This window comes from Lepidochelys kempii, chromosome 9, assembly GCF_965140265.1.
Source record: "Lepidochelys kempii isolate rLepKem1 chromosome 9, rLepKem1.hap2, whole genome shotgun sequence".
Lineage (NCBI taxonomy): Eukaryota > Metazoa > Chordata > Testudines > Cheloniidae > Lepidochelys > Lepidochelys kempii.
Genome location: NC_133264.1, coordinates 41,408,030 through 41,431,135, shown reverse-complemented (window position 1 = coordinate 41,431,135; position 23,106 = coordinate 41,408,030). Strand labels below are relative to the sequence as shown.

General features: G+C 43.3%; 1 protein-coding gene across 7 annotated transcripts in view; it reads right to left on the bottom strand.

Moving 5' to 3' along the window:
- Window positions 1-12,278, bottom strand: part of NMNAT3 (nicotinamide nucleotide adenylyltransferase 3) — a 79,232-nt gene extending 66,954 nt beyond the window's left edge. For 6 of the 7 annotated variants that reach the window (XR_012160809.1, XR_012160812.1, XR_012160810.1 and 3 more), the window contains exons 1-2: window positions 12,143-12,278; window positions 9,390-9,549 (exon numbers count right to left, since the gene is read on the bottom strand). Coding sequence is in view for 1 of the 7 variants with exons in the window: in XM_073359985.1 (XP_073216086.1) it covers window positions 9,390-9,442 (53 nt within the window). In the remaining 6 variants the exon portion in view is untranslated. The remainder of the gene's footprint in view (window positions 1-9,389; window positions 9,550-12,142) is intronic. The other variant, XM_073359987.1, reaches the window with a different exon arrangement.
- Window positions 12,279-23,106: the final 10,828 nt, after the last annotated feature.

The window sequence follows — 23,106 nt, the reverse complement described above, 5'->3', positions numbered from 1 at the left end:
ATGGAGCCCGTTCAGCTCACCGCAGCAGTTAACTTTCATGACAGAGGAGATAACTTAGTGCTCTAAGGCCATGTCTACACTACGAAAGTTAACTTTCATGCAGTTTATGCAGAACCAGCACCTGAAAAAACAGGCGAGGAGGCGACGGAAGCACGGTGATGAGGACATGATCACAGATTTCTCTAAAACCGCGGTACCCAGCAATTTGGAGATCATGGTGTTACTGGGGCAGGCTCATGTCGTGGAACTGTGTTGCGTCCCTGCTGTAGCCTCTGTCCCTCATGGCCTCAGAGATTTTTTGAAATGTTTTGGCATAGCATATCTTCTTGATAGCACAGATTCCTCTCCCCATACAGTGATCAGATCCAGTACCTCCTGTTCAGTCCATGCTGGAACTCTTTTTCGATTCTAGGACTGCATGGTCACCTGTGCTGATGAGCTCGCCTGGCCAAACAGGAAATGAGATTCAAAAGTTCCCGGGGCTTTTCCTGTACACCTGGCCAGTGCATCCGAGTTCAGAGCGCTGTCCAGAGCGGTTACAATGGTGCACTGTGGGACAGCTCCCAGAGGCCAATACCTTCGAATTGCATCCACACTAACCCTAATTCAAAATGGCGATGTCGATTTCAGCGCTAATCCCCTCGTTGGGGAGGAGTACAGAAATCGGTTTTAAAAGCCCTTTATGTCGAAAAAAATGGCTTCGTTGTGTGGACGGGTGCAGGTTTAATTCGATTTAACGCTGCTAAATCCGACAAACTCGTAGTGTATACCAGGCATAAGAATCAAGCTTGAAGTACCTAAACTGTCTTGAACAACAGGTTCACACCTTACTAGATTACAGCAGATAGATTAAGTTCCATCCCATAGTTCTTTAGAATGAGTCCTTGCCAATTAGGTCCTGTTTGCCAATAAAAATCCCATGGCACTTAACATAGGGGGTTTTCCCTGATGTTTTCTGCCAAAATTCCCTATTCTCTATCACTGTGTGCCACTTGTCCCCAAATGCCACCTTACACTCAAAAAGTGGCTACACTATAGGCAAGGCTGTACGTTCATAAAGCACATCAGGATCCTTCAAGAGATGTGGTACAGCAGGTCAAATTTACGCATGAACAAGTTGAGAGGGTCACTTTGAGAAATCTGGTAAAGCATGTGGTTGCACAAACAAGATATGCTGACATCTTTAGAAATGTGGAGGACACACTTTCTCCATATCAAATAGCTTTTAAGATAAAACAACGATTATAACATTCATTAAGGAATCCATGTGAGTTCTTCTTGTATTGCTTATATTCCTGCAATACATCAATAATAGATGATGTTACAGATGATCACAGTAAATTCTGCTGAAACAATCAGTAACTCAACCCATTTCTCATTAATTATTGGAATGTACAATACAGTGCTGAGCAAGTGCAGTTTAATGTATGAACCTTCAAGTATGCAGTAAAGTTAGTAAACTGAAGGACAAGACATTGATGCTTGCACAGTAAGGGCCAGTTTGACCCTTACATTACATTAAATTTTCTGGACAAGCCAGAAAAAATTGAATTCTAGAGACATAGGACAGGACTCTGATCGTATTGCACTGGGCAAATCTGGAGTAACTTCACTAAAATTAGATTTGTACAGGTGTGAGATCACAACCTACCTCATGAACTTAAAGGGCCAAATCTTTAGATGGTGTAGATCAGTGCAGCTTCACTGAAGCCAGCTCAGTTACACTGATTTACACCAGCAGGTAATATGTCCCCAAACTACGTTTTTAGGCAATAAAGTTGGCTAAAGAATATAAAATCTCATTGATCCTCCCACAACCTCACAGGAAAATTTGACTAAAAATCCTGATATACACAACCCCCTTAAAAATACTGCCAATTGGTGATCAACCCATCCTAATACCATAAAATTATGGGACAATCTCCACAACAAAAAATATTCAAGCTAATATATTCCTGCCAGCGTGTGCTTTTGTCCAAAGCAGTACTGCATAACTGTTATGAAAATTTACCAGTGCATCCACACCTAGATACCTTGGTGATTAGCATAATATAAATAATTATATAGATGAGAGGTTTCAGAGTAACAGCCGTGTTAGTCTGTATTCGCAAAAAGAAAAGGAGTACTTGTGGCACCTTAGAGACTAACCAATTTATTTGAGCATGAGCTTTCGTGAGCTACAGCTCACTTCATCGGATGCATGCTACAGCTCACTTCATCCGATGAAGTGAGCTGTAGCTCACGAAAGCTCATGCTCAAATAAATTGGTTAGTCTCTAAGGTGTCACAAGTACTCCTTTTCTTTTTATATAGATGAGGTATATTTGTTTATTTCAGTGGTACAGAATATTCTATTTGTCCATCAACAAAATACTGACCCTGGCCAAGCAGAATTTTGAAAGGCTGGTATAAATATTAGACAGAGACACTCTCAAGATACCATACATATAACCACTTCAGGGCCACGTAACTGACCATGCTTCTGTGAAATGCCAGTGACTTAAGTGCACCTCATTTCATTTGCCAGTTTCATTTGCCCTCTATTTAAAAATGCATTGCAGGTGAGGATATAATAATCAATCATCAGTCCTAACCTATTAAAATACAAAGCAGACCCCACCTCCTGCACGTATAGTCAAGGCATATAACAGTCCATTCGTAGTTTTTATAAGTTGCAGATAAAACTCTGGTCCTCTTATTCTGACAGATCCTAGTCTTCTCCAAAGCAGTGACCATATAAGAACACAAGGGATCATCTGGGCTTTTTCACATTCAACTGTGGAGAGTTAACTCTGGCATTTAAATGCAGAGACTGACAGAGACAGGTATGCAGATTTTGTCATCTTGAAAATAAATCTGTTATGTAAATACAGTAGCTTTCTTGCTCAGCACACAAGATGGGGTGGAGCTTTATTGGGGGGGGTCCCTCCATTTTTCTTGGCTTTAAGCTTTAAAATATCCTTTCTTGGTCTAAGCAGTAATTTTCTGAACCAACGGGAGCTGGCAGCAGCATATCAATGGGTATGGTGCCTTACAGATAAACTGCAATAGGTCTCCCTACCATGAATTTCAAATGCCTGAGGTGTTAACAGAGGGAGCTAGCCACTTTGGAATTGCCTGCTCTCCCTTCAAGCTGGCGCCCCTTCAAATCACATTGTTATACTTTGCTCTTCAGCTGACTCCATTAGAAGCTATATATATCAAAGGCAGATTCCCTGCCACAGATGCATCAATGTGCCTTCTTTGCATCATTTCAATTCAGTTTGGCATCATTATTTTCTTTTAATTTAAAAATACCAGACTAGCTAAACTCTAAAACAAGGAAAAAATATATTAATTTCTTGAATTAAGTTTGAAAATTTAAATCTTGGAGAAGTGTTCATTGTTATTACATTTCTGAAATAAACATTTAAAAATGTCACTTACATTTGTTTTGTCCTTTTATCAAAAACTTTTCTCCTCTGAAATGCAAGCCACACCTGGATTTTTAAAAAAATTAAAAGAAAAGGAGTTCTTGTGGCATCTTAGAGACTAACCAATTTATTTGAGCATGAGCTTTCGTGAGCTGTAGCTCACGAAAGCTCATGCTCAAATAAATTGGTTAGTCTCTAAGATGCCACAAGTACTCCTTTTCTTTTTGCGAATACAGACTAACATGGCTGTTACTCTGAAACCTAAAAAAATTAAGTTATTTATCCTCTTTATGCCATTGCAAAGAACTAACATCAAAGTCACCAAACTGGCAAATTTTCATTGACATTACACAGCGACAAAGCAACTCATAACAGCCAATGTGGTTCGTAAAATCATTACATATATGTACTAAAACTAATCCATGTTAGTTATATTGTATTCGCTCACAAAAATTCACACATTAAATAATTCATCAAAAATTAATTAACTACCAAATCCACAGTGGGATATTCCAGCACAGACCCCTGCATCCCATTAATGGGACTGCACAGGTGCACTCACTTGAGGGTGCTGCAGTTGCAAGTATCTGAATTTCCTGATTTCAGGCCTGATCCTGCAAAATCTTATGCCGGTGGGCAGCTTTATTTACAAGAGAAGCCCCACTGAATTCAAGGAACTTATGCGCATAGCACTAAATATGTTTCAAAGCATATGCAATGTCAGGGCCTTTGTCAAGATCATATTTCCCTTATCGCAATTCATTTATATTATTTATGTTTTCAGTGTTAAAAAGGAACTCCTCAAGGTCTTTCTGCTTTTTCTTCAGTAAAGATATGGAACACTTCACACATTTGCTCTAATAAATTGTTACTTTTTAAAATTATGCCTTTTATTGTAATTATATACAATATAAAAATGCAATATAATTTGAGTATGTTGTGTATTACTGTATACTTACACAGTTTCACTTCTTTATCTACTTAACAAAACTAGAGGAAATTCACTAACCCATAATTACCTACGAAAGGAGTCAAACGAGGCTAGCCACAAGGGCCTTTCCATGATCTACACATTTGGTGGCAATGTAAGCAGTTTGGTTACTCCTGGATCCCACTACGCATTGCCCATAGGCAGACCCCGTGCTGTTCTTGAAGCCTCACAGAAATCAAACAATCAAACAAACCATGCTAGGAGTCTGTGCACAAGTTGCAGCTTATGCAACAATTCCTGATATTCCCACCCACTTAAACCAGAGCTGCTTCTATTCTTCTCACTTAGCTCCCTATCCTGCAGCATTAGTTTTGCCTGCACAAGGACTAGAGAACAAAGCCCACAGAGGGTACTGAATGAGAGATCTATCTTGACTCCTAAAGGTAAGTTTGTTCATTGCACACAATTGAACAGTGCCCTGCAATTAGCAATCATTAATGTTGAGGAAAAGGTTACATGCATGACTAATCTGCGATGCCAGTATTCCCAGGCCAAGTGATCAGCCAATTTAGCCAAAGTAGCATCTCCATTTTCAAACCACTAGAAGCTCAATTTTAAAAACCTCCACAATTCCACCAGAATGGTCAGTTCAGAAATAAAACAGTTCTATTGCCTAACTTGTAATTCTTTTAGAGTTAGCAAAATTCATTTATTAGGGGTGAAAGCAGGAGCGGCGGAAACTCCCTAAAAGTGGGGGGAGTGCCAGCACCCAAACCATGCCCCCCCCCATGCGGCCTTTCTCCCCACACCCGCTCTTCCGCTCATGACCCTGCTCCCCATTCACTCCTCTACGCCCCCTTCTCCCATTGCTTGCCGTTACGGCCAGTAAAAACTGATGGGGCCATGTGCCCCCTTACCCCCTTCCAGCACCCCTGGGTGAAAGCCAGTACTTAAAGTGGTCTGAAAAAAGTGGAGGGGTTATTCCAATCTGGAAGCAGCATTTTTGTTAAAACAGAGTGTAAAGTGTATCTTTCAGTAACAAGCTTGAGTTTATTTATTCACTTTGCTAGATCTGTGATGCTTTGTGCCTCTTCCTTTCTCCCTGCCCCCATTTTAAGCACTAGTAAAGCCAAAATTAGTTATGAAAGCACAAACTACTTACAAATAATGCCTTAAAAAATGATAAAGCAGCACAACAGCTAACCCAAACCAGCTTTGCCTGTGAATCTAGCTACAACATGGAGCAACCTAATGCAAGCAGCAGGAATTTCTACTGAAGAACACTCAACAAGGAAACCATATGCAAACGTTCCACATCCTATCAGCACACACACAAAAATCCCACAGTAACACATAGGATTTCCAACAGATTTTCGTAGGGGACGCTATACTCCAAAACTTTTTAAAAACCCAGTGCTTTCTTCACTCACTTTCCAGTTTCAAAATGTGATAAGTGTTTGCTCACATTTTACATTTCAGGTGTTTTATTAACATGATGTCATTTTAATTGCTAATTTCTTCCTTAGAAAGAACATAGGTAACTAGCTCTGCATTGCCAGTAGTAACCAAACACTTGTATAGGAAAAGAAAGCATTACATTAATATATTATGCAAAGTATTAGTAACATGAGGGGCACTGAAAAAACAGGCCAATTGCATTAGCGTCTGAATATTTTGTGGTAAATCAAGTCTTATACCTATTATTATTATTTATTGCTTCTATTACTGAAGTGTCTGGAAGCTCCTGTCATGGACCAGTGCCTCTCTGTGCTATGTGCTGCCCCAAACAATTTACAATCTAAGAATACAACAAGAAACAACAAATGGATAAAAGAATAAGAATAGCCATACTGGGTCAGACCAAAGGTCCATCCAGCCCAGTATCCTGTCTACCGACAGTGGCCAATGCCAGGTGCCCCAGAGGAAGTGAACTTAACAGGTAATGATCTAGTGATCTCTCTTCTGCCATCCATCTCCACCCTCTGACAAACACAGGTTAGGGACACCATTCCTTACCCATCCTGGCTAACAGCCATTAATGGACTTAACATCCATGAATTTATCCAGTTCTCTTTTAAACCCTGTTATAGTCCTAGCCTTCACAACCTCCTCAGGCAAGGAGTTCCACAGGTTGACGTGCGCTGAGTGAAGAACTTCCTTTTGTTTTTAATGTGATACCCATTAATTTCATTTGGTGGCCCCTAGTTCTTATATTATGGGAACAAGTAAATAACTTGCCTTATTCACTTTCTCCACACCACTCATGATTTTATATACCTCTATCATATCCCCCCTTAAGTCTCCTCTTTTCCAAGATGAAAAGTGCTAGCTTCTTTAATCTCTCCTGATATGGGACCCATTCCAAACCCCAGTCTTTTAGTTGCTCTCTTTTGAACCTTTTCTAATGCCAATATATCTTTTTTGAGATGAGGAGACCACATCTCTATGCAGTATTCACGATGTGGGCATACCATGGATTTATATAAGGGCAATAAGATATTCTCTGTCTTATTCTCAATCCCTTTTTTAAGGGTTCCTATCATCCCGTTTGCTTTTTTGACTGCCGCTGCACACTCCGTGGACATCTTCAGAGAACTATCCATGATGACTCCAAGAACTTTCTCCTGATTAGTTGTAGCTAAATTAGCCCCCCATCATATTGTATGTATAGTTGGGGTTATTTTTTCCAATGTGCATTACTTTACATTTATCCACATTAAATTTTACTTGCCAGTTTGTTGCCCAATCACTTAGTTTTGTGAGATCTTTTTGAAGTTCTTCACAGTCTGCTTTGGTCTTAACTATCTTGAGCAGTTTAGTATCATCTGCAAACTTTGCCACCTCACTGTTTACCCCTTTCTCCAGATCACTTATGAATAAGTTGAATACGATGACCAAAAGGGGAATAAAAGGAAAAAAAGGGATGATAATAGATGGTAGGAACACAGTGGACACACAGAAGAGAGATCAATTCATCTCAGCCTTTAAAAATCAGATAATGCTAACGCACCTGTTCTGCTGGGAGAAACTACGTCTTGCCTATTTACTGTATAGTCATTAAAAAAAAGTCTCCCAGTCAAATAATTGGTGTCTTCTACTGAAATAAAGAATTCAAACAGAATGGAAAAAAGATAATCTAAGAAAGGTTATCATTCTAATGCTCCATGGTGGAAACTGACCACCACTAGCGACCAAGGAGGAATTATTCTCCCATATACAGAACTGTACAATTTGCTAAGTGCATTATGGGTTTTCTCATCACTCTCTAAAGTTTCAAGTATTGGCTGCTGCCAGAGGCAGGATACCAGACTTGAGAGTCTGAGCTAATATTGTACATATTATTGTTGCTATTTTAAACAAAATTGCAAAATTCAGTAACACCTAGGTGACCCTGAAAGTAACATATCACAATTAAAAGGAAATTTGTGATTAAGACTTTGGGTAATCAGAGCACCATGCAAAAACATAAAACACGCAAAAGTTTTCCCACTAGGGCTAGGTATTTTGTAAATCAAGCCTGCTGTTCAAATCAACAGTTTAAATTGTTTCCCCCACCTCATGCACACAAGTCTATATGTTTAGAATTTCAACTAGTAAATAATAATCAAAGTGATCAGAGACTTCAAAACAATTTCGGCATAAAAAAATTCCCTTTGGTGGCATATCTATGTTCTAACGTATTTTGCTTGCCTGTCCGGTGTGCTCATTTGCACACAGACTGCTGACTAAGATAATTAAGGTTGGGATTTTCAAAAGAGCCTAAGGAATTTAGGTTCCCAACTCTCATTGTATTTTAAAATTCCCTTATCTTCTTTTAAAATACCAGGCTAAATATTTAAAACTTTTTCAATTAATTGGGATACATATTAATAATATAAACTATAAAAATGCAATACTGTTTGAATATATCGTCTCATCTAGCACTTTTCATCAGTACATCTCAAAGCATTTTACAAAGGAGTCCTTATCACCATTTTACAGATGGGGAAACTGAGCCGTGGAGTGGTCACCTAGCACGCCAGAGGCCAAGTCAGGAATAGAACCCAAGTTTTCTGAGTCCCAGTCCATTCTCTGTCCACTGCGTGCTATGTAGTTACGTCATGCAACCTTCAATTCCCACCCCCCACTACTATTTTGAGTGTTTCCTCAGTGAGACCAAGGTAGGTGAGGTGATGTTTTTTATTGGACCAACTTATATTGGTGGAATGGGCAACACTGCAAGTTACACAGAGCTCTTCCTTAGGTCCGGAAAAGGTAACCGAAGTGTCCAAACTAAATAGAAGGTGGGACAGATTCTTAAGCATAAGGGGATCTACACATGCTGTAGGTAGGAGACCACTTAAAATGAAGTGGGCAATTAAGGGTTATCAGGTGGTAGGGCGTGTTGTACAGTGTTGTAATGAGCTATAAAACCTGTCTCTGTCAAGTCCATGGTTTTTAATGTCCAGGAGCATAATGAATTTAAGTTCCAGGCTCATCATTTGAAGGCATTGTGTAGCTTTCTAACTTCTCAGTTCTCACCTTCAAAGGATATGAAGTGATCACTTCATGAAAAGGATTTGCTCACAGGTGATAGGATGTATTTTTTTCATGAGTTCATTTGAGAGCACAGTGATTGTCTAGCTTCACTCACAAAGTTGTTGTGGCTTTTGATGTTCTGGATGAGATATACCACATGTTCTGATAGACAAGTGTAGGACTCATGGATCTTGAAAGGTGTGTTGGGGAGAGTGGCAATGGTACTGATCATCATAGCAGTATTGCTATGTCTGCATGTTTTGCATCTGTTGTTCTGGCACCACTTTGAGTCAGTGTGTCCTAATCTGTGGAGAGCTTGCTTCTGATGATGACCTTGGCAAAGCTGAGGGAGGGAGGTTGTTTGAAGGCAGAAATGGGGGGCAGGGGAAAGAAGGCTGAGAAAGATTTCTTTCAGGATGTGATCACCCTCAAGTATGGGTTGTTGTTGTAACTGCATAATGATACCCTGAAAGCATTCTAGTATGAGGTGGAAGGAGACAACTAGGGGAGTGCAATCAATTGGGTTACTTTTTCTGTATGGAAGCCGGTTCTCGCAGGGGTGTTTGGGTGATCCATTCCATGATGAGATCTACTTCCCTAGTGGAGTACCCTTGTTTAATGAAAGAAGCTTTAAGACTTTCTCTTCACTTTCCCAGTTCTGATTCTTGGTTGTGTTTGCTTTCACTTACTGTTAGAAAAGTAAAGAAAAAAGAAAAAACAAAGATTGCAGGGAAAACAGCGCTTAATAATCATTTACTTTCATTTTTCAAACTACCCTTGCTCCCCAAAAATAGGAGCCAGAATGAGGTTCTACTATCTGTTCTACCTGCCGCCTAGACAACTGTCTAACAAAAAGTTAAAAACACTCCTAACTATGGATAAGCAATAGTTACATTGCAAGCTCTTTGGAGCAGGAACTGTCTTTTTGTCTGTACAGCATCTAGAACAACAAGGTCCTGGTCCAATGAGGCTCCCAGCTGCTATCACAATACAAATAATAATAAAATAATTAGAAGTAAAAACTGCTAACAGGTTCATTTCTGAAGTAGTAACAATTATATTAACACCTTTCATCCTGAAGGATCCCAGAGCATTTTACAGTCTCTGTGTATAAGGCTCACTTTACTCACCCTTTGGGTTGAATGCAGTAGTCATTTAACAGCACATAGTAAAGACACAAAACCACATAGGACACTAAGCAAAAATTGATTATCCAGTGGTAACTACAGGGGAAATTTGAGTGTGAAGAACGTCATTACCCAAGTTGGAGTTCGGTCCAAACACTAAGGTCTTCATCTCTACTCTTATAAAAAGTTCCATGTGATCTGTAGGTTCTGATCCTGTAAACACTTGGGCATGTCAATAACTTTAATCATATGCATGTTTGGAGAATTGAGGACTTAGTGACCACAAGCAATCAGGGTCTCTGTTTTGTCTCTTATTGAATCACTAAAGGACAGAACCCCACACAATTCAATGTTCTTCTACAATTGAGCACTGGATCAGTACTGGTGGTAAAAGTAGGCAGAAATCGTTGTACTTCACAGAACAGACATTCTTAAAGCTGAAGGCAAGGAGGCACAGCCAAACATTGCAAGAAAATCAAAACAGAAAAGTTGAGCAATCTGTTTTGTTTTTTTCCCCCTTCTTCACAGGCATTCTCTTGTGGACAGCTACCAAGCCCTACTTTTTTGACATTGTATCTAGCCATCCTCAGCTATCCAGGCCAGTCCATGATTTTAATTTTAGGTGCCTTTTTAAAGAAAATGTTTTGGCTGTATTTTGCAGCTCCATATAATATACTCTACACTCGTTTAATTTAAAGGCCTGTGTTCATTTATCTTGGTGCGAAGATTTGATTGATACTACAACCAAAAATGATAGTAAACATTGCCTTTTACAGTACATAGAATTCAATTAATCTTCCTTCATTTGAAAATCCAAAACAGATTTAAACAGCAACACAGACCAAACACCTACTCCTTCATCAGACATACATCCTTACCTTCTCTTACACATACATCTTTTCCCCCCCTAGAACTACTCTCCTTTTCCTTCTCCTCTGGTTTAAGCACAGATCGGACAGGTAGAGAAAGATCAACCGACACCATCCATATCCAACAATGCTACATGTTATCCCTGCCTATTCTCTGTAAAAATAAAACACAGGCCCATACAGCACACAAAGACACTTAAAGGAAGCATCTCTTATTTTTTCATATGGAAATTTGAAAAGCAACATTAAAGGTAGATAACCAGATTTGTCATCCACTCTTCTGGTGACAAGGAATGAATCAAAACACCAAAGAAGGATCTTACACAGACAGTGGATTCAGTAGATGTTCTGTGATTTGGAGGTCAAACCCAGACTTGCATGACTATGAAAGATTTCAGAGTAGCCGCCGTGTTAGTCTGTATCCACAAAAAGAAAAGGAGTATGTGTGGCACCTTAGAGACTAACTAATTTATTTGAGCATAAGCTTTTGTGAGCTACACTTCACTGGATGCATGTACTATGAAAGTCTCCAATCACCCCCTCTCCCACCAAGATGCCACCTTAATTTCAGGAATCCCATTTAGTTAGGGGCCAAAGCTCTCAAAACCGTCACCAAAACACAAGTGGCAGAGACTGCAAGAAAAGCAGCAGGGTCAACAATCAAAACCTGATCACGGATCCTACAGAGCAACCCACCAGGCTTCGCCATGCCAGGTAACCTATGGATTACAGCCAACCGCATCATGGACACTGCAATCACCTGCTTTACAAAGGACAACGGACAGTACAGACAGGCCACTGTGGAGGAAGCATGTGAAGTGTGGGGATAATGCCCATAAATAGCCCCCACCCCAGCGTGGGGCTGTTTCCAGTTTCCCAATTTGTGCGCACGCAGATTTCCAGGAAGATGCTGTGGCGGCCCGAGCAGCCTGGCGTTCACCTGGCCGGGGCGGCGGAGTCCCGCTGGCCGGGAACGGAGCCTGGCCCGGGCGGGAAGTTACTTTGAACGGACGTTGACCAGCCCCCCGCCTAGGCAGGGCCCGCGGCGCAGGGGTGCGGGTCGCAGCTCGCTGAGGCCGCAGGCGCTCGGGCCCTGTCAGCGCGGAGATAGGCGCATCCCCGCCGCCGGCACATACAGGGGCTGGGCGGGTGGGTGCAGCCCGCAGCAAGCGCGGGCAGGCAGGTCACCCGGGACCTGGCGCGCATGAGAGCCCGCCCGGTCGGGGGAGCCCGGCCTGGGCCTAGCCAGGCCCCAGGGGCTGCCTCCATCCCTTTCCTCCCTTACCCGCTGCGCGGGGACTCGGGGTCAGCGTCAGCCGCGTTGGACGATCCCGCCCCCAGCCACCGCCTCCTTCCTCCGGCCCGGCCGCTGAGAGGCGGGGCTCGGGGCGGGCCCGGAGCCGGGGGGGAGGGGGCAACGCTGAGAGCTGCTTAACCTCCCGCCGGGGCGCTCTGCCCCCCCTCAAAACCATGTCGTGACCTCACTCACACGTTTACACATCTCAGCCCCCGGCGACCCCCCCTACCCCTGGGAGCCCTTCCTCCTGTACAACCCCCCCCGTGACCCCATTTCCCCCAGGAGCCCTCCTCTCCATACACATGCCACACTTCCCCCAGTGAACCCCCTCATACATTCAGCTATGGAGGGAGCCATCCCTACAGGGAACACCCACTGCTACAGCAAGATATGCAGCCAGAGGGGTTACCTCCCCCCACCCCCACCACATACCAAAAGAGCTCTCATGCCAGAGGATCACAGCCAAGCCCCTGGGGAGATTCCCCCACATACAAGCCAAGGGAGACCCCCAACACCAGGGAATGCCCCACACCCTCATCAAGGAATGAGAGCTGACACTTTTCTTGGCTACTGTACTTATCCCATATATGACCTGAGCGATTTGACTCCTCTGAATGAGCTACCAGCCCTTTAAGTTCCCTCAAAAGGTCACCTTTGAAAGGGGCAGGACTCTTCCCTGAAGTTCTCTGCTCCTTGTAATTGGGCTGGCTATACGTTTGAAGTACTACAGGAAAGGAGCCACTTGCTACTAGTCTAGTTTAACCTCCCTCACCCTTCCACACCCTCTGTCTTTATATGGCGTAGATTGAATATGACATGGGTGGGGAGAAAAAGGCAATGCCTCCCATCTCTTCTGGGGTTCTCCAAAAGGCCAGAGAAGCCAATGTCTCAAAATGTAGCAAGAATCAATGGGGAAGATCAGAGTCCAGGCAGAGAGTTTGGTAGCAGCTCTGGCTGCTTCACAGATCCCACATCAGCAGCACTGTAGCATTTGCTGGGTGTGGAGAGTTTTTGCCCGAAGGCCCCCTAACACAGCCGTACAGGTCTTTTTGCGTATGTGAATGTGGGGAAGGGGGGAATGGAGTCCTGGTTCCTCTTATGTTTCTCTCTGGGGGAAGGTGTTCACCTCCCTCCCTTCCTAGTCAGCAGGATCAGGGTTACAGCAACATTTACACTTCATAAATACACAGCTCGTAAGGGCGGTCTAGAGCAGGCCTGCGCAACATGTGGCCCCAGGGCTGCATGCGGCCCCCGTGGGCTCACTGTGCGGCCCGCGGGGGATGTAGGCAAGCGGCGGGATGGGGCAAGCCAACGGCCGGCTGGCAGGTGGGCGGGGTGGTGAAGAGGCCAGTGGCTGGGGGTCAGGTGAGCTGGCGGCGGGGGAGGGAGGCTGAGGAGGCGAGCCAGCGGTGGGAGGCGAGTAGGCGAGCTGAGGGGGATGGGGGGATGGCGAGCCAAGCAGGCGGGCGGGCAGTGGCAGCAATACCGGATTTACCATGGCGTCACTGGCGCCTGGTCCAAAGGGGTCCCGGCCTGGCCCGCTCTTCTCCGTCCCCCTGCTCTCTCCTGTGGGGGCAGAAGCTTGATGCTGCTGGCAGCTGGGGCTCCTCCCTGGCCTCTTCCCCCAGCATGCTACATTCCCTCCCCTCCCCATCTCCCTGCTGCCTCTTGAGGGAGGGGGAAGAGCAGAGCCTCAGCATGCTTGCTGCTCCGGGGAGGAGGAGGAGAAGAGGAGGGAGCGTGGCCTTGGGGAAGGGGCTAGAATCAGGGCACACCCCTTCCAGCCTCTGCCATGAGCACCCCCATGACCCCAGCCCACACCCCCAGCCCTCTGTCCACCCTGACCCCTGCGCCCCCTGCCCTGCACCCCCCCACACCTCCCCAGCCCTGACTCCTGAACCCCCCCACATCCCCACCCCAATCCTGAGCACCAAACACGAGCTTCCCCAGGTAAGCGCTCCACACCCAGCCAGCGGGCGGGGTGGTGAAGAGGCCAGTGGCTGGGGGGCAGGTGAGCTGGCCGCGGGGGAGGGGGGCTGGGGGCAAGCGGCGACTTGGTGGCTGGAGGGGGGGGCATCAATTTTCAGTATTTTAATTTTTGTTACCTTGTTGTACTTAAAGTACTGTACAGGATCTTTTCAGAGTTAATAAAGCAAAACACCACATTTATTAGTAGTACATGTAATAATCAACACTATCCTATGCATATGATATGTATCACACTCATGCACTCACATACAAACACACTCCATCTTGCTGTTGTTACCAATGAGTTGCTTCCCTTAACGTCACTGGCCAGATGAGTTAGATGGGGGAGTGGTGGAGCCGGGCTTCTGTAGATCCAGATCAATGCTCCGATGCTGACAAGACAAAACCTAGGGTTCTCCGCAAGACACCTCACCTTTATAACAGCTTCCCTCTTATGCAAATCTCCCAGATTCAAAATCTGGGACTGTCCCCGTTGGTCCTTTTTGCTGCTTTTCTCTGGACTGGGGGTTGTCCCAATGCTGCAAAGAGGGTGTTCCCAAAGGAAGGTGCTTGTCTGCTCTTCTCTAGTCAGCCCACTTGACAAGTTTGATTGTCCTTGGTCTGGCTCGCATCACCTCTCCAAGGGTTGCAGCTGTCTGGAGGTGCTTGCCTTCCACACCTTCCTCATTCACACCTCATTCATTCAACAGGGCAATTGATTACAAAGTGGGGGGAAGATCTTATTCTACTTCTAGCAAAAAGACATTTTTCTTTTACCTTAATTATACTACCTTAGGGGCCTGGTATAACATATTACCAAGGTTCAATACAAAGTCATATAAAAGTTATACAAAAATGCATAATGCAGAGATTTATCTACAACTGCATTGATTGACTGCTGTGTGCAGTAATATAGTGACCCCTGGGTCTTTGAATGAGGCTTTATATTTGGGGGGGCGAGAGAGCGAGCAGCGAGTCGGGGGCGAGTGGGTGGGCAAGCGGTGGGTGGGCAAAGAGGTGAGCAGTGAGCCGGCAGGGGTTCTAGGGACGGGCATGTGGGTTTATGGCAGGGAAGAGAGGAGGTGAAAGGAGGTGAGTGGTGGGTGGGGGACTGACTAGGAGGAATGCAGGAAGCCAGCGGGGGGCTAGGAGGTGAAGAGGGGTGTGATGGTGGGGTCGAATGGGGAGGGGGCGGGTCCTATTTTACTGCTGTGATCTGATCACCGTATGCATGCCATTTCTTTCCCCCTCTACAGGCTTCCACACACCATCAGTGCGTTGTTAGTGTGCCATGCGCCGTGAGTTATCTCTTCTCTTTGAGTGTGACTGTGAGTGTTTCCCTTGTGTGTGAATTTATTCAATACAATCTTGAGCTTCATAATGGATACCATGAGTGAAAAGAAAAAGAGAAAAATAGAATCAGAGCACAGAGTTTTCAACACTGAATGGACAAATAAAAACTTATATACTTGCAAAAAGAAAAGGAGTACTTGTGGCACCTTAGAGACTAACCAATTTATTTGAGCATAAGCTTTCGTGAGCTACCGCTCACTTCATCGGATGCATACTGTGGAAAGTGTAGAAGATCTTTTTATACACACAAAGCATGAAAAAATACCTCCCCCCACCCCACTCTCCTGCTAGTAATAGCTTATCTAAAGTGATCACTCTCCTTACAATGTGTATGATAATCAAGTTGGGCCATTTCCAGCACAAATCCAGGTTTTCTCCCCCACCCACACACACAAACCCACTCTCCTGCTGGTAATAGCTTATCTAAAGTGACCACTCTCCTTACAATGTGTACGATAATCAAGGTGGGCCATTTCCAGCACAAATCCAGGGTTTAACAAGAACGTCTGGGGGGGGGGGGTGCTGGAGATGGCCCAACTGGATTATCAGACACATTGTACCTGGATTTGTGCTGAAAATGGCCCAACTTGATTATCATACACATTGTAAGGAGAGTGATCACTTTAGATAAGCTATTACCAGCAGGAGAGTGGGGTGGGGGGAGGTATTTTTTCATGCTTTGTGTGTATAAAAAGATCTTCTACACTTTCCACAGTATGCATCCGATGAAGTGAGCTGCAGCTCACGAAAGCTTATGCTCAAATAAATTGGTTAGTCTCTAAGGTGCCACAAGTACTCCTTTTCTTTTTGCGAATACAGACTAACACGGCTGTTACTCTGAAACCTGTACTTATGTACTGTTTCCAAAGACAAAATACTGTGCCTCATGTGTCGCGAAATGTTAGTCGTTCTAAAAGAATACAACCTTCGGCAGCACTTTGAAACTAAATATCCCAATCTTGCCAAATTGAACCAAAATGAAAAAATAATTAAAGCAGCCAGTTTAGCAAAAATCCTTAGTGGAGAACAGCAAATTTTCAAGAAAGTGAGCGCAGAGAACGATACGGTTACTAAAGTAAGCTTTCAGATTTCTAAGGAAATTGCTGCTGCTGGGAAATGCTTCACAGAAGGCGAGTTTTTAAAAAAGTGTATGTTGATTGCTGTATCTGAGTTATGTTCAGAAAAGAGGGGAATATCTGAGAATGTCAGTCTATCACGCATGACTGTACAGAGAAGAATAGCTGACTTGACTACCAATCTAAGTGATCAGTTAAGCAGAGAATCAGTGAATTCTGCTTTTACTCCCTAGCTATGGATGAAAGCACCGATTTAAAAGCACCGCCCAACTTCTTATTTTTATTAGAGGTATTGATAAAAACTTGGAAATTACTGAAGAACATGTGCTCCATGACAGGTCGCACAACCTGAAAAGAATTCTCCAGTGAAGTGATAAAGTGCATGAATGATAAATCGGGATTAGATTTCACAAACTTGGTGGCCATTTGTACTGATGGTGCTCCAGCTATGTGTGGAAAAAATGTTGGAGCAGTTACTCTTCTTGAAGAATTTATCGGGAGACAAATAACCAAACATCACTGCAATATACATCAGCAGGTTGTGTGTAGCAAAGTCTTAAAATTTGAGCATGTAATGTCAGTGGTAGTTTCCATTGTAAACTACATCCGTTCTAGAGGACTAAAACATAGGACATTTCAAGACTTTCTTGAAGGGGTAGACGCCGAGTGCAGCGACTTAATCTACCTTACAGAAGTGAGGTGGTTGAGTTGAGGAAGAGTGCTCCAGTGTTTTGTTGCTTTGAAAGAGGAGGTAGCAAGATTCCTAGAAAATGGGCCAATAAAATTCCCAGAGCTTGAAAATGAGTCCTGGAATCAAGATCTCTTTTTCTTTTGTGATATTACAGCACACCTGAATGATCTCAACATTCAACTTGAGGGAAAAAATCAACTTATATTTCAAATGTGTGCAGCAGTGAAAGCTTTCAAAATGAAATTGAAACTTTTCAGAAGTCAGCTGTCAAAAGGCGAAATGTGTCACTTTCCTACTTGTGCACAGCATATCCCTCAGCACAAACACGCCGAGTTAGAAGAAAAATATGCAAAGCACATTAATCTTTTGATTGAAGAATTTGACAGAAGACTTACTTTGTCTAAGAAGAAGACATACAGTTGAAGCTAATTGAAGATCCCTTTTCTGTGGATCCAGAGGAAGTGCCACTAGATTTGCAGTTGGAGGTTATTGAACTTCAATGTTCAGCAGTTTACCAAAATAAGCACAGAGAAAGCAGCCTGCGGGACTTCTACAAAAGTCTGGACAATTAAAAATACAAGAATGTTATCGAAGTTGCACTGAACATGTTCAGCATTTTTGGAAACACTTACATATGTGAACAAACATTTTCCATCATGAACATGAATAAAAACAAGCAACGTTCTTCTCTGACTGACAACCATTTGGAAGACATTATGAAAATATCCACTTCAAATATGACCCCCGAATACGACAAGCTTGTTGCCAAAAAGAGATGTACTATCTCTCATTAAATTTGCAAAGTAATTATGAAAAGTACAAATATTTTCTTTCAACGGAACAGGTGTTTTTCATTTTTCCATGATTCATAAAAAAAATTAAAATTAAAAAAATTGTTTGCTTTAATTGAAAAATTCTTAATAAAGTATCACCCCCCCCTTCCTTTTCAGCCTACAGCTGTTTCGGCTGGGTGGCGCTGGGGAAGGAGGGTTTGTTTCTGCAGGGCGGGCGGCACTGGTGGGGGGTGTTGTTTCCGCGGGGCCTGGCGGCACTGGGGGGGGTTGGCGGGGCCAGGGGGTTTCGGACCTCAGCTGTTTTCTTTGGAGTAATATGGCCCTCGCCGCTTTACGAGTTATGCAGACCTGGTCTAGTGTCTTCCCAAAACAACAGCAACTTCCCCTTTGGGGTCTAAATTCAACATCCCTTTTTGTATGAGGTCATTGTCATTGAATACATTTACCATTGAGATGGCCTTTCATCCCAGAATCTCTTGGTTTCCCTAGCTGAACGGTGATTTTTCAGAATAGCTTATTGCACACACACAGTCACGTTCCTTGTCATTTATCTATATCAAATATAATTCATCATGGGCAGCAACTCAGACAATAACACTTTGGAAGAATAGGAAAGAGCAAAAGTTTAACTTTTATACAGTACTTTGCTGTCCTTTGCACAAGTGCTAAGATTTCCAATACAAAGCATATAGTCATGCAACCTGTAACATACAATGTGAACATTTCAGAATTGCATTGTCCTGTCTCCTGTTTAATACCTTTTATTAAAAAAGTGGATAATATGTACTTCTAGTGATCAGATCTCAATATTTATAAAAAATAACACATGAAAATAATAGCTATAGAAATTTGAGTTTTACGTGTACTAAAATTTAGTATTTAGCATTTAAAACTATTTTCTTCTTTATTTCCTTTAGAATGTTTACTAACAGGGCAATTTATTTGGTTTAAATTTAAAAATAAAAAATATTTACCCATTCTGCCTTTCTATCCCGTCCCACTGTACCTGTCAACTGCCTCTTACTCTACATTAAAATTTGCCTCTCTCCAATACCAATCTGGAGATATCTCTATTTCATTAATATAAATAACAATTTAGTCATGAAGCTGAAGTTATCAATATTATTTTGTAATATATGCAAATGGAGTAATTTCACTTTGTTTAAAGGACACCTACATAGAAAAAATTGGGTTGTGCCTTTTTTTTTTTTACTTTTTTAGGATATATAAAATCTGAAAGGTTTTTTTGGATTTTATTTCTTTTTTAGGGTTTTTCTCCCACTTGTTATTATACATTAGAAATATTAGCTCTTGACTTCCTGATTTTGATGGATAACATACCTTGAGGAGTGAATCATGCAGATAAGGGTAGATCATAATGCCCTGGGACCATAGGTGGGTCTCCACCACAGAGAGAACCTTGGAGAATACTCTGGGGACCAATGAGAGTCCAAAAGGGAGTGCCTGTACTGGTAGTGGTCCTGGCCTCGTGTGAATCTGAGGTATCTTCTGTGACCCGGTATAATCGAAATGTGGAAGTAAGCATCTTGGAGTTCAAGGGCCGTGAACCAGTCTCCTTTTTCTAACTCTGGAATGATAATCACCAAAGTTACCATCTTGAAACTCTGAGCCTTGACAAATTTGTTGAATGCTCTGAGGTCTAGTATGGGTCTCCAACCTCCCTTTTTCTTGGGTATCAGGAATAGCGAGAGTAAAAGTCTTTGCCTCTTAGATGTGGGGGCACTGGTTCTATGGTTCCTACGTTGAGGAGACGGTCTATCCCTTGTCATAATAGACTCTCATGAGACAAGTTCCTGGAGAGGGACAGGGAAGGGTGTTTGGTTGGGGGAGGGAGGTGAAATGGATGGAGCAAATGTGATGGGTTCCCCCCAGGGAACTGGAACTGGAGTACCATTGAGAACTCTGACTCACCAACCTGGGCTCCCTTTCTCACTGTGCTGCTGTGACAAGCTGTAGACCACTCGTGGTCCTACACTCCCACCAGCATTCACATAGGCAGGAACATACCCAACTGCAATTACATGCAGGCTCTCTGACCAGCCACTGCATGAACCAACAATAGAGAGGCTACAGCCAAGATAACCCCTCGCTCCCCAGGCATGTACCCCCTGCCCCGCACTGGAGTTTAAACCCAAAATTGTACTGTCTTACACTGCACAGAGACCTGTACAAAGTAAGCTCATAAAGTTCACCCTCCTCTCAATGTGGGAAAGATATGCACATACACTTGTGTTAACCAAGCTGAGATTTGTCCCCAGGCACTTTGCTCAAAGGAACACTGGTTTAAATAAAGCAAAAACAAGTTTATTAAATACAAAAGATAGATTTTAAGTGATTATAAGTGATAGCAAACAGATCAAAGCAGATTACCTAGCAAATAAACAAAATCTCAAACTAAGCCTAACATACTAGATAGATTGTTTATGAATTAGCAGTTTCTCACCCTGACTGATGATACAAGCAGGTTTGCAGAGTCTCAAGGCATAAGCTGCACTTCCTTTGCAGCTTGGGCTCCCCACCCCTGTTCCAAGTCCTTTTTCTTCCAGAGCTTCTCTTAGGTATTCAGTTGTGGGGGCGTGAAGAACAGCAGATGATGTCATTCTCTGTCTTATATAGCCTTCCCATGTGGCGGGAACCCTTTGTTTCAAATTTAGTTCCCACACCAATTTGTGGAAAAATACAGGTACCCAAAATGGAGTTCAGTGTCATATGGTCTGGTCATATGCTCTTGCACGGCTTGATGAGTCATAGCAGCCATTATCCATAGGCTGTCTGGAGCATTCTCAGGAAGGCTCACCAGGTGGGGGACAAGCTTCTCCTCAGGCCTATTGTTTTCCCTAATGGCCCATTACCTTGAATAGGCCCTTCATAACCAGCTATCTAGACTGGAAGCATCTTGCCTAGTGGCTGTCACTCAGGTGTAGCTACATTTGAAATACAGATACATAGTCAATATTCATAACTTTAGATATAAAAATGATACATGCATACACATAGGATAATCATATTCAGTAAATCATAACTTTTCCAATGACACCTGACAAGACATATCTTGTACAAGATGCAGCATAATCATATCATAACCATACCACTCTGAAGAATACAGAGTGCAGTGTCACAGTACCCCTCTCAAATAATTTCCCGTACCCATTTGTTGGAAATTATCTGTTCCCACATGCTCAGCAATGGGATGAGAAGGCATCCATAGGGATGTTATGGGATTTTCAGCTTTGGATGGTTTTGAAGAGAGTGGTCTGACAGCACCCCGACCAAGCCGTCAAAACTGTTGTTTTGAGGTGGATGGCTGCAAAGAAGCAGGTTGAGGGCCCAAAGGTTTCCATTTGGAGAAACTGGACTTCTTTCTTTGGGGTTCATCTGAGTATTGGGATGACTATTGTGACAAGCCTGAATGAAGGCTCAGGACTATACTTTCTCTTCTGCCCAGGTGAATAGATTCTGAGCAATCAAAGAGCAGCCCTGGAATCTTCTAAAGTGTGGAGGGAAGCGTCTGTCTTTTCCAAAAAGAGCTTTGTACCTTCAAAGGGAAGGTCCTCCATGATTGTTCACACCTGTTTGGGGAAACCGGATAAGTGCAGCCAAGAGGTTCATGTCATCACAACAACAGAGGAGGTAGAACATGCTGCCATGTCAGCTGTGTTGAGTGCAGACTGGAATGATGTTTTCCCCACTAGTTGGCCTTTGTTAATGATGGCTTTGAATTGGTCCTTGTGAGAATCTGTGAGCTGCTCAATAAAGGAATTCAGTTTTGAGAAGTTGATGTAATCATATATTGCTATTAAGGCTTGATAGTTTGCAATATGTAACTGTAGAGTGGCTGATGAGTATATTTTTCTCTCAAAAGAAAAGATCAAGGCACTTCCAGTCCCAGTCTAAGGGGATGGATTTCAGAGGACGCTGATGGCCTCTTGAGTTCACTGCATCCACAATGATCAAAATGGGCAGGCGGGGGGGAAGGGGGTGCCAGGTGGGAGAAGAAAAATTCTGTGTCCTTCGCTGACATGTAATATTTTTTATTGTCCCGCTTGCATGTTAGCAGGACCGATGCCGGGGTCTGCCATATGAGTTTGGCAAAATCCAAGAGGGCCTTATTCTGGATGATGCAGAGGCATGTAGAATGTCCAATAGTTTATGGTGTCTCGGTCACCTCTTGTAATGGTAGTTGTATTGCATCTGCCACCCTCTGAACTAGCTCCTGGAGAAGCTTGAAGTGATCTGTCAATGATGGAGGAGGGGGCATCGCTGTCTCATCTGGTGATGAGGCCATTGAGAGGGTGGGAAGTGAGGCCATTGAGAGGGTGGGAAGGGCCCTGGAGATGGGTTCCATGGCTGCCCATATCAAAGAGGCTGGGGATCAGAGGGGTGGTACGGTTGAGGTCGTACTAGAAATGGGTACCGTAGGATAGATGACAGGAGCAGCAGGAGACTATGTCCTATTGCTCACTGCCTGACTCAGCACTCGGAAATGGGGGTGCATGACATAATATCACCAGTGGAGGATTGCCAAACAGGGGAGGGAGGGGGGAGCAAAGAAAAACAAAGTTAAAAGTAAAGTTGTTTGGGTTTTTTTTAAATAAATAAATAAAAGATAAAGGAGAGAAAAAAGAAAAGGGAGCTCTAAAAGATGAGAGAAACAATTAGCAATTCTATAAAAGGTAATGATCTGCTAACAGACAGCTAAAATTCCATCTCAAGCCAGGAAGGAGAAGGAATTGAGGAGGGTTCACCTGCTCAGTGCTGGTTAACCTTTGGCAGACCACAAGGAAGGGCAGGGCATGCGCAGGCCAAACAGACACTTCTACTAAAATTCTTGGATCAGCAGTGCTGGGATGCAGATATACCTAGAGTGGAGCACCCGTTGGGACACAACTTGAAGAAACAGCACTGTGCTTCACTTGCAAAAAATGATAAAACGTTAAATCTTTTAGACTAAGTTTAGACTGAGGGCCAGATCCTCACCTGACATAAATTAGTATAGCTCCACTGATGTCAAGGGACCTAGATTGATATACACCAGCTGAGGATCTGACC